At 40.7% G+C, this 16,123-nt stretch overlaps 1 protein-coding gene across 3 annotated transcripts in view; it reads right to left on the reverse strand.

Annotated features, from left to right (window-relative positions):
• Positions 1-580: 580 nt before the first annotated feature.
• The window catches only part of ZNF385B (zinc finger protein 385B), a 288,440-nt gene continuing 272,897 nt past the window's right edge, over positions 581-16,123 (reverse strand). For all 3 annotated transcript variants that reach the window (XM_062200794.1, XM_062200783.1, XM_062200803.1), the window contains 4 exons: positions 5,047-5,292; positions 4,060-4,238; positions 3,422-3,523; positions 581-1,994 (listed from right to left, as the gene is read on the reverse strand). In XM_062200794.1, coding sequence (XP_062056778.1) covers positions 1,776-1,994; positions 3,422-3,523; positions 4,060-4,238; positions 5,047-5,292 — 746 coding nt within the window. In that variant the 3' untranslated portion in view covers positions 581-1,775. The remainder of the gene's footprint in view (positions 1,995-3,421; positions 3,524-4,059; positions 4,239-5,046; positions 5,293-16,123) is intronic.

Genomic DNA, 16,123 nt, shown 5'->3' on the forward strand with positions numbered 1-16,123 from the left:
GCGTAACAGAATGATTCTCTTATGCTACGCGATTCTGGAGCAGTTTGCTTGTTAAGCAGCAGTAGGTCACTAAGAAAAACAGCTTCAACAACCAGTGATGGGTTGATAAATTCATCGAATGAAGTGGGAGAAAACAGGGAAGACTGACTGGAAAAGGAGAAAGGGGAGAATAAAGAGACCATAACAGTATGGACAGCAATAAAAGATGAGCTAGGGATTCAGAGGGTATACAGCTAGTTTAAAAAAAATCATATCTACAAACTCACAGCAGGCTGCCACCATGACTTTGGGCAATTCTGCAGCTTTGGCCAACTTCTTCGAAACTCAGAAAACAGCAGTGAAGTTTCACCTCATGCAGAAACTGCAAACAGCAACTAATAAACCTGACAAATAAATATGCTTCAAGTAAGAATGAAAAATGCAGACTATGTAAAAAGCAATGTTGTTCCTACTAAAAATCTTGCGTCAGGTGACTTCACAGTGGAGGTGTCTCAGGAGAAAGTCACATTGAAAATGCACACAGATTTTTCATTTTTTGTACTTTTATTGAAAAGGTACATTTAAAAAAATACACAGACATTTTACCATTTACAGATTGCAGATAAAGATGCTCTAAAAGAGTTCACTCTATTTTGTTGATTTATGATACCTCTTGCCCCTGATATCACAAACATTCCAGTCTTGTTGATATCAGCTTAGAAAGGGGGGCATGGGAGCATGACCTGCAACATACTCAGTGAACAGAAAGACAAATTGTTCAATTATAAATGTTTTTATCTCCTGTACATTATTGCATTAGGGAGCCACAAAATTATGTAGCATCATTACAAATGAAAACAGATTAAAAATGAAGATAATTACGTAGAAATACATGGATTCATTGTCTTCTTGCAGAATGCACAAGAGGTGCAAAAATGTGCAATTTAGGAAGCTCTTTTTCTGTTTGTATACATTTGCTTAGCAACTCAAACTGGTGAGGAAGCTACAAAATAAGTTAAAGAAAAATAGCAAATAGGTAGTAATTATAGCTATGTTATATGGCTTTCTATTTCGTTTAAATATCTCCAAATAAAATGTGAAATAAAGAAAATACATATCTTTTTGTTCTCTTAAAGAGAAAATTCAAAGCTACTTTGCTTCCTAACATTTACACAGCAACTAAAAAATGTTGAAATCAGACAAGAAATACAGAGCTAGTACTACACAGGATACAACAGTACTTGGGTCTAAAACAGTACACAATCCCTGTCAACAATAGTACACCAGAAAGAAAATGTGATCCGTCAGTCAGATGGTACCCACAAGGAAGCACTCGTGTGCATCGATTTTCCCTTTGCACTAGACTATGCCTGCTTGGATTCCAGAGATATTTACAGACATTTGAGGAAGCTCCTAGTTTTCAAGTCTGTCAGGAAAAGATTCCACGTCGTTTCTAAGCCAGATCACCCCCCCACTGAAAAACACAGAATTTTCTTGTTTTCTGACTGATACATTTTCAAGAAACCAAATGTCGCAGATACACAAATTGAGTGGGGTTGGGGCAAGGAACAGGCAGATAAAGACTATGCTGCTCAGATTCCTAAGTTGTAGGAAAGGTCCACAGAAACGCTCTCGAATCTAGTGCTCTGTTCTTCTGTGGAGCTGGGGCTTGGGGTGGCGTGTGGCGGGGTGGCCGGGGGTACTTACTGCAACACCGAATGCTTAAACGGCCGAATCCTTTTGGCTTTCCTTCTCAACTTCCCTACTGGCCTCGGCTGTCTCGGGACTTGCGGGCGTCAGTAGGGAGCGAAGAGGATGGAGGCAGGGGTGGTGCGGATGGGCCCGTGCCCCGGCCTCAGGAGGGCTGGCGGGATGGCTGCAGCCTGGAAGAGCGAGGCCGACGGCCGGGGAGGGAGCGACAGCGCAGAGGACACGGCGGCCGCCGCCGCCAGGGGTGAGGACAAGAAGGCAGGGGCCAGAGGCTTCATCATGTCTTTCTGGAATGCAAGTTTTGCCTGATGGAGGGAGCACATGAGGAATGGGGTGAGCACCGCGGACACATGTTCGTGAGTAAGACCCCAACACTGAAAGTCTGACGTTTGGAAAATCTTTACTCTCACAATCAAGAATTGCCTGTTTTCACAAAGGCGGTGGCAATGGCTCAAGGCAGTTTTCCCTTGATTTGTCACCCTTCTAGCTCAGATTTGGATTTGGTGGCCCTAGCTGCTGGCAGCCAGGGCACAGTGAAGACTCTGGGAAACAAACATGCCCAGAGGTGCTTGCTTAGGGCCAGGGCGCTCCCCAGACATCCACCAGGGAGTGTCTGTTTGCTGTTACAATCTGTGTGGCCATTCACCTCCCTTCCCTCAGATAAGCTGTGCTGAAGTTAGGGACCTGGGGCCCAGGATCTTACAGTCCCATGAAGAGGCAAAGAAAACAAAGCCCATTGACACCACTCTTGCTGGCCACTGAATGATTCTCCTTGAAGTAACCCAGTGAAATTGAAAGTTCTGTCGTTGGGAATGAGTGCAAGTGGGCTAGAAACTTGGAACCCCAGGGCGGAATCCTTGTGCGAAGTGAGAAATCAATCCTTAACTTCTCATTCTCTCTCTCATTCTCCACCCCCCCCCCCCCCAATCAGGAGGAACTTTGCAAGCTGGATTTGCTTCATGTGGGGAACACCTGCTTGCAGCCTCAGCTGGAGGCTGTGGAGAAGCCAGATGGTAAGCTCAGTGTCGCCTCCTGCTGGCCAATCCCAGCGTCACCCTGACTGAACACTGCACTGGGAAGAGTCCCAGGCGGCTGTGCGATCCCTCCACCTGGCCTTTGATGTGACACCCATTGCTGGAACCCCTAAGTGTTTTTGCAATGAAACAGAAAACCAACTATTGAGAGCAGCTAAACAGGCTGACTACCAACACGCCTGCTAGAATGGAACGAGAGTACTAGAAATACATTCACCATACATTTTTGCACTTTAAAAAGTGCCAGAAATCTCTGTCTCTCTCTCTCTCACTGTCCACTGTCAAAAAAAAAAAAAAAAAAAAGTGCCAGAAAACAGGAGGACCTTCAGTGGATGGATTTTCGTTTTTACAAAAGCAATCCCACTTCCCAGGCTGCACACAGTGCAGGGTTCCTCAGGCACTGCTGGTCCTAGCTCCTGAGCCTTCCCTTCCCTTTACTTGTTAAAGAAGGGAGTCTTCTGGGAAGGTGTTGGTCAAGAGTAGGCTATTAGCTCTGAAAGACATTCCCTTTCTCTTTTCCAAGGGCACTTTCTTCAAGATGTCAAATAGCAGGAGGCAAGCTCTAAAACTTCCGTCTGGCAGGACTATTTAAATTCAAAACCTTGGGGCACCATTCGCCCCTCCCTCCTTCCCCTCAGCTGCTGCCCCACTCTCTAAGGCTGTGCCCCCAAACAGGCGAGCAGGTGATGTAAACTTACTGCTAGAATGCTCGGGCTCCGCTGCAGCTTGTTGTAGGGGCTGTACTTCGGCTTCAGTGGTTTCCCAGCAACTCGATCTTTATGCCTTCGGCTAGAAATGTGCTGAAAGAAGTTTGATGTATTAGCTGAGCTCCTCTAAGACATATTTTCTCGAGGCAGCTGGGTCTCCATTCTCAACTCGCGGTCCATAGCTCCCACATGGATAGGAGTAAAATCACCACCCTAAGACTGGCTCTCCCCAGTCCCTCTCCTGTCTGTAGCCCTTACTAGGTTTGGCCTGAAGTTAACGCTCTGATGGACAAGTCTGTCTCCTAAACAGGCTTTTGGGTGGTTGGATGCAAGCTCAACACCTCATTGAGGTTATCAGAGGCTCCTGCTGCACTGAAGCTCCAGGGGGCTGGTGTGCTCACCTCTCTATCTCTAACCCCAGCCTGTAACCTGACATATAGTATAACAGATGCTCAAATATTTCATTCCGGCCTTTTCTCTTATGTAGCAGTCATATGCTGCATATTTTATGCATCCTATAAAGGTTAGTAAACTTCACCTTGAGCATAGAGACAACCATTCTGTAGATGGAGAGATAAATAGTCAAGGGGGGACCCCAACATAATGAGTACTAATTCAGGATACGGTACCTGTTTGAGTTGAATTTCTGAATTAACATGGACATCACAGATTTCACAATGAAATGTCTTGTTCTGTAGTCCCGACCCCTTACTGCCATTCTGCATCTTTAATCTTGATCCAGGTCTAGGGTAGGACTTAATGGGACCAGCCCCATTACGAGCTTCAACCATGGTCTTGTGTTTAGATCCTGAGATAGGAAGAGATACTCATTATATAGCTACTTAAGAACGATATGGAGTTCTTTGTTTTGTCATCTTTGAGAAGTCTGTCTTCAAGCTGAAGATCCTAATTATCTAAAAGATCATCTTAACGTGGATTACAAATTTAATAGATTTTCATTATAAAAAATGGAAAAATATAACAGCATATAATACAGGAAATATGGAAAGTATACAGAAGCCTAAGAAAATAAAGATGACCCATGTATTTACCACCCAAGGTAACTACTGTTCTCTTTTCAAGGTAACTACTGTTCTTTCTTTGGTATATTAAACAATATCTTCAAAACTGGGATCACACTAAGTATCCTGAAAATTTTACGTATCAGATCATGTACACATTTTCTTACCATTATGTGTTAATGTCTGAGTAGTGTGTTCTATCACATTGGGCTGCTGTAATTCGCTCAGTGTTTCCCATGATGAACTTCTGTGCTCTCTCATATTTTTTTCTCTTAAAATTGTGCTGCAGTGAACACTGTGCAGGCATGTTTATCTTCATCTCCGCCACATTACCCAAATGAGTTTTCAAAATTTCAGATGCTTTTGAGGAAATAAAGGCTAGAAAAAGTTTTCTCTCCAACTTGCTTTTGCCTCACTATGAGTGTTACCAAAGTCATTATGATCCTACTTCCCTAAAATTACTCCTCTGAATTAAAAAAAATAGGGAAGACATTGAACAAACCCAATGTCTGAACAGCAAAAGACATGGTATTCTAATGGGAAGAGTTGGGTTTTGCTATACACATTATTTAAATTCAGAGAAGAGCTGCTCACCTGTGTTGTGTGCCTCCAGCTGTGACAGAGAGTTCACAGCCACTTTGCATAGCGAACAATAAAGTAATTTTTTGGCTTTTTCTTCCTCTGACTCAGCAACAGGACCAGGAGCTCCATTTGTGCTCTTGGCGGGAGAAGTGGCTGCTCCGGGTGGCAGGGCTGCTGTGCCAGATTTGAGGAGAAAGGAGCCACTTTCAGAGCTCGACGGCTGACTGGAGCTGCTGGCTTTGGACTTTCCTTTATCTTCTAAGGGAAACACAGGAAAATGTTACTACAGCCTCACGTATCATGTGAACATGGAGGAACAACCATACAGGAGTCAAAAACAGAAGCCCGATTTCAATATGTAGCTTGTACTACAGCATAGATTCTGGTTTTATAGAGCTTGGTTCAAAAGAATTTCATGACGTCAGTTTCCACATTAGGACACCAGAAGATCAGGAAGACTTGGGAAAAATGGTTTTGTTTTCCAGTGTGGAGCAGGTAACTTTCAGTCTGATATCCCTGAGTTGTAAATCATGCTCCAGGGAAATCCTTAATATATAATGAGCCAGCTACCCACCAATATGATCACAGGGTATGCTCGTAGCAAGAAAGAAGTCATTAGGCAATATTAGTTTCACTCGACTACTCAAATTTTAATCCTGATGGATATTAGAGTGTAAATTTTTTACACCAAGTTAAGATTTTAACTTTAGGTTGTAGGCAGAGGGGAGGGCAGAAACATGATTAATTTTGGTTATGATTAGTTAAGTTTTTGGCACCCTGTGAATGGCAATGCAATTTACTCAAAATATGAGATGCAAGGATTCCATTCATTATGCTTATTAATTACTGCCAGTCTAAATCAAAAGGTTTAAATAATGACATTAATCACAAGTATAATATGAAGACTAGTCAAATCAATTAAAGACATCCTGGCATTTTGGTCATGTCGCTACTAAATGCTTATAATCCTCAAGGCCTGTGTGCAGGATATGAGGGGTCAGAGTAACTTTAACAGAATCTAACTCATGGGAGTTCATTTGCTATTCAAGACAGGCTGTGTTCAGTGAGTCCTCTGGGAAAGAAACTAGAGCTCTGTAGGCAAGAGCAAAGTCCATCACACATTTAATCCTAATGGAGTTGGTACCCTTACAAAATGCCGACAGATATGCTGATGAACTCTCATTAAATGAAGAGGGGGAGAATCTGCAATTCATTAGTTACCCTAGGTATACATTGGCCTAGATGACCAAGAGAGAAGGAATGAGGAGAGCAACAAGGTGGTGTGTGTTTCTGTCACACAGTGCTGCATATGAGCCAATCAAAGCTTTCAGGTATCACAAAAATAGTACAGGATCCTATTTCTATTGAAACATAAAACAAAGCCTATCTATCCAGGCTAAGACTGACAAAGCAAGAGAGCTACAGAAAGATTCCTTCTTTGTCAATGTGGGGCTGGCACTGCGGTGCAGTGGATTAAAGCTCCAGCCTGCAGCCCTGGCATCCCATATGGGCACTGGGTTCAAGTTCTGGTTGCTCCACTTCTGACCCAGCTCCCTGCTAATGTGCTTGGGAAAGCAACAGAGGATGGCCCAAACCCTTGGGCACCTGTACTCGCATGGGAGATCTGGAAGAAGCCCCTGGCTTCTGGCTTTGGACCAGTTCAGCTCCAGCTGTTGCGGCTATGTGAGGAGTGAACCAGTGGATGGAAGACATCTCCCTCTCCTCTATGTGTCTATCTCTCTCTAATACTGCCTTTCAAATAAATAAAATCTTAAAAAAGAAGAATAAATGAATTCTGAGATCTTTTCTTATCCATGGGCTGCACATTCTATACTTCCTGTCAGCAAATATATTAACACTTCAGGAAGACATGAAATATAATAGAAAAGGTCTTAGACTTTTATTAAACTGACCTCAATAGTATAACAGGAGAGAAAATAATTTTTTCCTAATTGGTAATAGCAAATTACATTGGAGATAAGTTTAGGTGCAGAACTCTTTCATCTATAAGGATCCCTCAGATTGAATTAATTCACAATCCTTCAGAACCCAAAAAAGAGCAACATAATCCACTGATTTCCCATTCACCCCCTTGGAATGACTCAGTTTCCGGTGATAGAAACTTGCTGCATACCAAAACCTTTCCTTGCTTCACACATTTCACATGTCCTATAAATTTAACCAAAATGGATCTGACCTGTGTCAGCTGCTTACTCACCTATTCTCTGTCACATTACTATTTTAATGTTCCTTTTATTAATGCCCCTCCTTTAGCTTTCCATTTCTATAGAACTTTATAGCTTACAAAGTGCTTTCACTTACATCTTCTTACCCTTCACAACACACTTGTGGAACAGTCAAGGCTAACACTGGTTACTCCCATCTTTAAGATGTGGAAACTGAAGCTCATCAAAATCAGATCATGACCCACAGATTAGCAGGTGGCTTAAATGAGAGTGATGATTTCTCTCATTGATCACTGCAATGCACTAATCTTCCTGCATATAGGAGGGGCTTTCCATCTCATTACTATAAAAGCACACATCGTCGCCCAGATATGAAATAGCTGCTACTTTGTATTATACTTGCAGTTTTGCCTTACAGCATATTTGCCTCAAATGAAAATATCTAAAGTGTTCAACAATCATCTGATACGTTATATTAAGAAGATATATTACATTACATATTTTATATATATATATCTATTTCTTTCAGAGAAGTTGGACAGATTTCCCCTTTACTCCTTTTTCAAATGAGGTAACTTACCATTAATAAATGAACATTAAAATACGTTAATATCGCTGATCATGTTTTGGGTGCACAAGAGGATACTAAGTAAAGGAGGTACAGATTTTAAGAAAGTTATAGTTTGGTAGAGGAAATGAGAGAGCTATGCAGAGACCTCTAGTTTATGGAAGAAACTGGCAAGAGGCAGGAGAGCATGGAGCACAAAATGATCACCTCTGCTTGGGAGGAGACAGACATTTTTCATTACGGAGTGGTATTTTGAAGGCTCTGAAGGTCAGATTTAGATAAGCATGGAATAGGGGTGAAAGGGAGTGGGAAGTGAACAGTGAGAAGCAGAAGCAAGAAATGCTCAGGTGTCAGAAACCCACGAGTTTTCCTGGTGAACACTGGATGTCTGAGTACAGAGCTGGCAACAAGTGTAGTGGTCCAGGCCAGAAGGCAGAGCTGATCTCAAAAATGATGCAAATACACACCAAGGGTAGACGTTTCCCTTTTAAAGTATATTGAAAGATGTGATGTGCTCAACATATGCATGACTGAATATTCAGATATTATATTTTAATCCACCCCCCCCCCAAATAGGCCTGAGTCTTAATCTTAGCAAATATTAGGGGAAAATGTCCTTGGAAATGTGTAGAAACACATTCAGGGAATTCTGTTATTGTATCGATACCAGCTGGTCAATTGAAAAATCCTAAAACCAGTAATGTCGCTAGCATGTTTATATACTCAAATTGCGGCATTTCTTCTGTATGTGCAAACTTAGAAACATCAAAGTCTAGTTTTATTATTTCTCAACTCAATTGCTCGATAGTTTAAATGAAAACCAGTGTATTGTTTCTTTTTCTTTACTGGCATTTTAAAGCCTCTCTATTTTGTATTTGGAAGTTTAATTAATGAATGTTTACTTTTGTTTCTTTTAATAAAGATGCCTGTCATCAGGAACTTGTATTTAATACACAGTACATGTTCAAGTATTCCCTCACCTGATGTTAATTAGCAGGTCTTTTGATCATCTTAATTATTTACTGATTATTCAAACACCTTTTTTAAGGTTTTACCTTAAAACCTTTTTTAAGGGTTTACCCTACAGGATTTCGGAGCAAAATTTTCTGAGCTACATCAGAATTGTCCTTTGTAACAAATATCCACAATTTATGCATCCAAGTGAATTTACTTCTTTAAAGTAGCTGCCTTGGGAGATTCTATATTGATTTGCTTATTTTCCAAAGCTCAAAATATTGAAAAATTCTTCTTATTGGGACTGTTTTCATATTCAGTTGATCAACCATGGGATGTATTTATGCTTGTCATCCATATTTCTTTACTCCAAAACTTTTACTTGAATCAATAATGCGCTCCATTCATCAAACACAAACTGAGAGGACTAAAGTACTAACAGAAGATAAAAAGAACGTACCAGGAGAGTTCTAAAAGCAGTTGTAAGAAACTAATCCTGTTGTTAAATGGATGTGTCATATGAATATACAGATCTAAATTTTAAAAAATCAAAAGAATATTTTACCTACAATGTAGGCTGTTTCCCTTTTTTAGTGAAGATTTATTTATTTGAATGTCAGTTACAGAGAGAGAGAGAGAGAGGGAGAGAGAGAGAGAGAATCTTCCAATTACTGGTTAACTACCCAAATGGCCACATGGCCAGGGTTGGGCTAGGCTGAAGCCAGGAGCCAGGAGCTTCATCCAGGTCTCTCATGTGAGCTGCGGGCCTAAGTACTCAGGCCACCTTCTGCTGCTTTCCCCAGCCATTAGCTGGGGACTGGATCAGAACTGGTGTGTGGCAGTTGGCAGCTTCACCAGCTTTGCTGCAATGCTGGCCCCACAATGTAGGTTTTATTTCTTGAGTTAGAACATTAGGACCTATAATAAACATTTTATCATTTGATTTATAAGATTTATTTGAGCTTAATTTTACCAATGTTTTTCTAACTAGATTTTCAATGGTTTAATAAGTTATATTTTTATACATTTATGCTCAGCTTAGAAAATTCAGACAATAAAAGCAAACAAAGATTTTCAAAAATTAAAATCATCAAAAATTCCATCACCTCAAATAAGCTGGCGAACATTTTCTGTGAAGCTTCATAGGCATATCTCTTAGGCTTTGCAACCGTGTGGTCTCTGTTTCAACTACTCAATTTTTCTAATTTTTAACAGAAAACGGTCACTGGCATGACTGTGATCCAATAAAACTTCATTTATAAAAATAGGGGGCAGGGGCCAATGGTCATGGAGCAAAGGAGTAAGCTGCTTGTAATGCCAGCAACCCATATCAGAGTGCTGGCTGGAGTCCCAGCTACTCTGCTTCCAATCGCTAATGAAGTTGGGGAAGGCAGAAGAAGATGGTCCAAGTGATTGGGCTCCTATCACCCACAGGGGAGACCAGGATGAAGTTACTGGCTCCTTGTTTGGGCCTGGCCTCAGACCTGATGGTTGCAGCCAGTGGGGAGTGAACTAGTGGAAGGAACCTCTCTCTGTGTCTCTTCCTCTTGCTCTGACTTTCAAATAAATAAATAAATCTTAAAAAAAAAATAAGTTGCAGGTCAGATTTAACCCACAGGCAATAGTCTGACCTAGCATGATTATGTTTTGATATATATGACTCTACTCTTTTGTATAATAATAAATATGAATATACAGAACCATATTATTCTATAACACTTAGCAAAAAGTCAAGAATATTTTCCAGGTCAGTAAGTATAAATTGGATTGTAATTTCTAACACCAATAATACTTACATGAGTATACCATATGTAACTTGTATTTTTACACTTAATTATGGTTTGGACTATTTATTAATGTTAAAAGGATACTGAATAGGACATCTCTTGCCTCGATGAAGGACATAATCCCAAACTAAAGCAACTGGTATTTAGTCTCATAGTATGCTTGAGAAAGCCCCTCAGACACATTCCTGTAGGATTCATAAGAGGTGGTAGGACCGGTCCTGCTACCAACACCCTATCACCCATCTGACCAGTTTACAGAGTAGCCCACTGATTGGAAGCTTCTGAATCTAGCCAAAGGAGTAGAGCTAGAAGTGCACAGGTAAGAAGGGGACACTGCTATTTCATTCTGCAGTCAGTGTGCTACATCTGCTCCTCCCACTGAGTGAACTAGGGGAATGGAAGGTTGCAGGAGATGGGACTGAATCGAGAAAGGGTCAGACGTGGAAGAATCTGTAGTTGTAGTTTGGCACATCAAGGTTGAGCAAGTTTTCTTTGAGCCCATAGGATGCCCTGACTTGAGGTCAGGCTGGAAGCATGTTGATGACCAGCACAAGGAGGCTGATCCCCAGGACCCTGAAGCCAAAGGCTGAGGAGTAGCCTCCAGGGCAGCTGCTGAGAGAGGCCTGGAAGAGGTCAGTGAACCATCCCCATGAAGACCTAACGCATGGGCCCTGAGAGAGAGAAAGCACGCAGAGGGCATACATGATTGTTGTTAACATTTGCTCTTCTGGAGTTCCTCCTTCTATGCCTAATAGTAACAAGGGCAAGAATCAGAAAGGAAGGGATGTGGAAGAAACAAGAGCAGACCATGTCCTTTGCCGTGGTGCAGCCTGAGTCTGGAAGAAAAGAGTGTTCAACTGAATGAGAGACTAAAGCTTCCGGTAAGGTCAGACTTTTTTTTTTTTTTTTTTTTTTTTTTTTTTTTTTTTGACAGGCAGAGTGGACAGTGAGAGAGACAGAGAGAAAGGTCTTCCTTTTTCTGTTGGTTCACCCTCCAATGGCTGCTGTGGCCGGTGCACCACGCTGGAGTGCAGGGCCCAAGCACTTGGGCCATCCTCCACTGCACTCCCGGACCACAGCAGAGAGCTGGAATGGAAGAGGAGCAACTGGGACAGAATCCAGCGCCCCGACCGGGACTAGAACCCAGTGTGCTGGCGGAGGATTAACCTATTGAGCCCCGGCGCCAGCCTCAGACTTTCTGATATCTGACCGTGTCTTTGAGGAACTGGACAGGGCGATTTGACAGAGCATATAGGTAATCATGTGGGTACCCCTGCTGAATTCATATATGCGGTAAACTAGTTCTATAAAACAACAACGCTGTGCACAGATATTCTATAGATTTGTCTAATAATTTCCTCAGGACATAAACTATGAAGAGGAATTGCTGGGACAAACAGCATGTACATTTTTTAGCTTTGGATGCACACTGCCAAACCGCCCTCCAGGACAGTTAATGCAAGTCAATATTCTTAGGACCTGTGTAAGAGATTTCTGGCTTTCCTGTTTCCTTACCAACCTAATCATCACTGTCTACCACCCAACACATGAACTATGTGTCTCACTGTCAATTTGCTTTGCATTTCTTTTACAACTAAAGCAGCTGAATATTTTTGCATAAGATTAATCAAGATATGTATTTCAAAGTGAATTTTTTAAAATTCTTCTTAATTCTGAAAAGGAATAAAAGTCTTGATTTAAATGCATTTTGAGGATTTAAAATTCTACACTAAATAAGAAACAGTTTAATAATAACAAAATTTTTATTCACAACTATAATGTTAAGTTGATTTTAGCATGGTCATTAGGGCTGAAATCAGACACAATCATTATTTAGGGAAATTTGCCTTATGCATAGCAAAAATGTTAGCCTAATGGTTGTTCTAGGCAATTATATCTTACAGTAATGCTACAACTAATAGTAATAATCACAAATCAATAGATAACATGAGTTGAGCATTCACTATAGACTGAGACTGTGCTAGGAACTAATACTCATTTTATCATTTTTTAAAAACACTCTGCAAATGAGGTAGAAACTGTTACTATCTGCAGTTTTAAATTTCTTTTTTGATCGAGTTATAACTTCATGCTATAAAGTACATAATTTTTTATAGCACAGATCTGTGTAAACAGCACATATCAACAGCACTCTGGCCTCAGAATCAGCCCTTAAGGCATTCGGATCTGGCTGAAAAGCCCATGAGAGTATTTCAGGCATGGAAAGCTAAGACACTCTGTCAAAAAAAAAATGACCTAAATGAAAGATCTCCATGAGTGAGATCCCAGTGGAAAGAACAGGTCATCAAAGAAGGAGGTACCTTTCTCTGAAGGGAGGAGAGAACTTCCACTTTACTTCCACTTTGACTATGACCTTGTCTAAATATGATAAGAGTCAGTGAACTCAAAAGGCTTCCATAGCCTTGGCAACTCATGACTAGAGCCTAGGGAGATTACTGATGCCATAAACAAGAGTGTCAATTTGTTAAGTCAACAACAGGAGTCACTGTGCACTTACTCCTCATGTAGGATCTCTGTCCTTAATGTGCTGTACATTGTGATTTAATGCTATAACTAGTACTCAAACAGTATTTTTCACTTTGTGTGAAACAATCAATCTCAAGCAAGTGGTTAGAGGAAATGGTACCCTAATTCTGTCATGTACAAAATACTACCACTTTCTTATTGGCTGTAAGAATGAAGAAGATCATAAAGTGAAGGTGAGGGCCTCAAGGGGAAGACAAATGGAAAGTTAACAGTTCTGAGGAGTAAGCTCAGATGATTTACACAGTACGGTCAATGTCATGGTTTCTGCTCCACACTTGGGAGCGGTGGGCTTCTAAATCCATGCCATTTATAGCTGAGGACTGAATGAGAATGTGGACCAGTCTTTATAAGCAACTTACCACAGTCGGACAATCCCAGCTCACACAACCCAGACCCCAAAATGATTTTAGTTTTTACTTTTTTGGGGGGAATATTATTTGACACATTATTTTTTATCATGGCTATTCTAAAAGGTAAACATTTTAGATAGCATTTTAATATCATATAACAAGTTCTCCGCTAACTATGTAATCATTTACCATTTGTTCAAAAGAATCTTTGAAAAATGATGAGACTGGCTTATTGACACCTACTGATTTTTTTTTTTTTTTGAAGATAAGCACTCCAGAATAGTAAAGGCGACTTTAATTTGACATAGCCACAGTTTTAACAGAGTTTTACTTTGTGATTTCTGACACTGAAAGATGCTGCTTGTCAATTTATCCAATTAATTTTTTCCCCTTTTTATACTTTATATTGCACTAAAAAGAACTGAACAACAGAGATTTGCAGTGAAAAGAGCTATGGTCAGATTTTTTTCCTGAATTCACAAGTAACTTGTCCAATTTCTCATTATTATTCCAAAAAACAAAGCAATGCCCATTTTTCTTTTAACACTCATTAAACCAAGTTAGCTCACTTTGATAAGGAATTTGGAAATCATTCTCTCCTGCTTTATCTTCCTCCTTTCTGAATAAAAAGAAGTTAATGGGTGTCACTCAGAGTACCTGTGCACCTATTTACCTATTTCCTCCCAATTGTGCAGTCTCCTGAGAAATGAAGCTGAAAAGCTCATGGGGCTCTACACCAGGTCCTCCCTCCCCCTCCCAAAGAAAAGCAAACCTCTCTGTATGTAAATCGGTTGCTGCAAAAGACTTTGTAAAGTCTTTGCCTTGTTTGTCTCCTTATCTACACATTTGACACAGTAGAGGTGATAGAAACCATCAAGTGATGACAGATCTTTGTAAGTCTGAAGTAGTATTCCATCAAAATAGTTAATGGCTTTGCAAAAAAGAAAATGAAGAAGCAACAGCAGCAACACTAAAGGTGAACAAGTCAATCTGACACTATGTAGTTCTTTGCAAAACAAAATATAGTACAGTAAGAAAGGTACAGATGTTAGAACATCATCACTGTATTTTTGGATGTACAAAGTGTAACAAAACTGCACCTGTTCATAGGCATAGGAAGAGAAGGACAACAAGGCAGGTAACTTCAGATAGAAGAGTCAGTTTGTCTCAATTTAGTAGATGTTTTTACTTGTTAAAAATTATCTTATTTATTCAAAAGGCAGAGTTACAGAGAGGGAGGAAGAGAGGGAGGGAGGGAGGGAGGGAGGGAGAGAGAGAGAGAGAGAGGGAGAGAGGGAGAGAGGGAGAGAGAGAGAGAGAGAGGGAGAGAGGGAGAGAGAGAAATCTTTGAACCACTGGTTCACTCCCCAAATAGCCATGACAGTTGGGGCTGGGCCAGGCTGAAGCCAGGAGCCAGAAAGTCCATCCTGCTCTCCCATATGAGTACAAGGGGGCAAAATACTTGGGAGCTGGATTGGAAGTGGAGCAGCCAGGACTTGAAATGGTGCTCATATGGGATGCCAGTATCACAGGTTGTGGCTCAATCTGCTATGCCACAATGCCAGCCCCATTAGATGTTTTTCTGAAAGATTATGTGCTGAAAGATCTTGGACAACTTAGTAGTACTTTCAACTCACTATTTAAAACATTTGTTTGGAAAGATGATCTTTCTTGGCAATGCAATAATCACACACAATTATTTTTAAGTTCTAAATACATTTGATTAAATTAAAGAACAGACATTAGAGGACATAAATTACTGATTAAGGGGGGAAAATGATTATACATGGCGAATACATATACAAATACATATACTGTACGTATTAGCATCTTAGTGGAAGCTTTATGCTTGTTCTTAAGCAACCCTGCAAACCTCTCCTTAGTAAATGTCAAGTCTCCTGTTTCTTTGAGAAATGGGGAAGCTGGGTGATTTCAATTTCTTCCATCTGAAACCACATTCTTCACATGTTTGGGGGAAAGACGTATACTTCCCTTTAAACTCTCTACAACTACTCTCTTTGTACTTGATTCTCTGTCTACAAATTTTTTACACCTTTATGTTCCAAGTCATTCCCTGACTCAGGTTTCCTCAGGGAGTTTTCCATCTCTCTTCTCTAGTGTATGAAGTGGCCCTTTCTCCTTTTTCTCTTCCATCTTAGATTCCTGGAAAGTCCACTGGCCTCTCTTCAGTCTGCTCATGCACTGGGCACAAGTTCCTTACAGAAAAGCTCCCCCTTGACCTCCACAACACCTGCCCCCATTGATGTCCTTGACTGTTCCTCGAGCTCACACTCAGAACACGAGTGTGTTTCTGGGATTTATATGCTCTAATTCACTCCAATGACTTCCTCTCTGCCATATATTCCTAAATCCACAGGCAAAATGTCTACCTTCATCACAGGCTCAAGATGCTTACCCCTCCCTTATAGTCTATAGAATATTTATTTCTAGATGATTCATGAGTATTAAACTCAACATGCCTGATGCTGAATGGATTGGGCTGTTCCATAGAGGGGCCCTTGCAAGTACTACTTCTATCAATTACTATGTTAGAATGCCAAGAGTGAGTCTCAAATTCTTCCCTCTCTTATCATCAATATTTAACTAATGACTAATGTTTGTATCAAATTTTCAAGATCCCTTCTATCAGCCTTGTTAACCCTTTCATCCTGCACACATATTTTCAGCATCTACCAT

The sequence above is a fragment of the Lepus europaeus genome, chromosome 1, assembly GCF_033115175.1.
Source record: "Lepus europaeus isolate LE1 chromosome 1, mLepTim1.pri, whole genome shotgun sequence".
In the NCBI taxonomy this organism is placed as follows: Eukaryota; Metazoa; Chordata; class Mammalia; order Lagomorpha; family Leporidae; genus Lepus; species Lepus europaeus.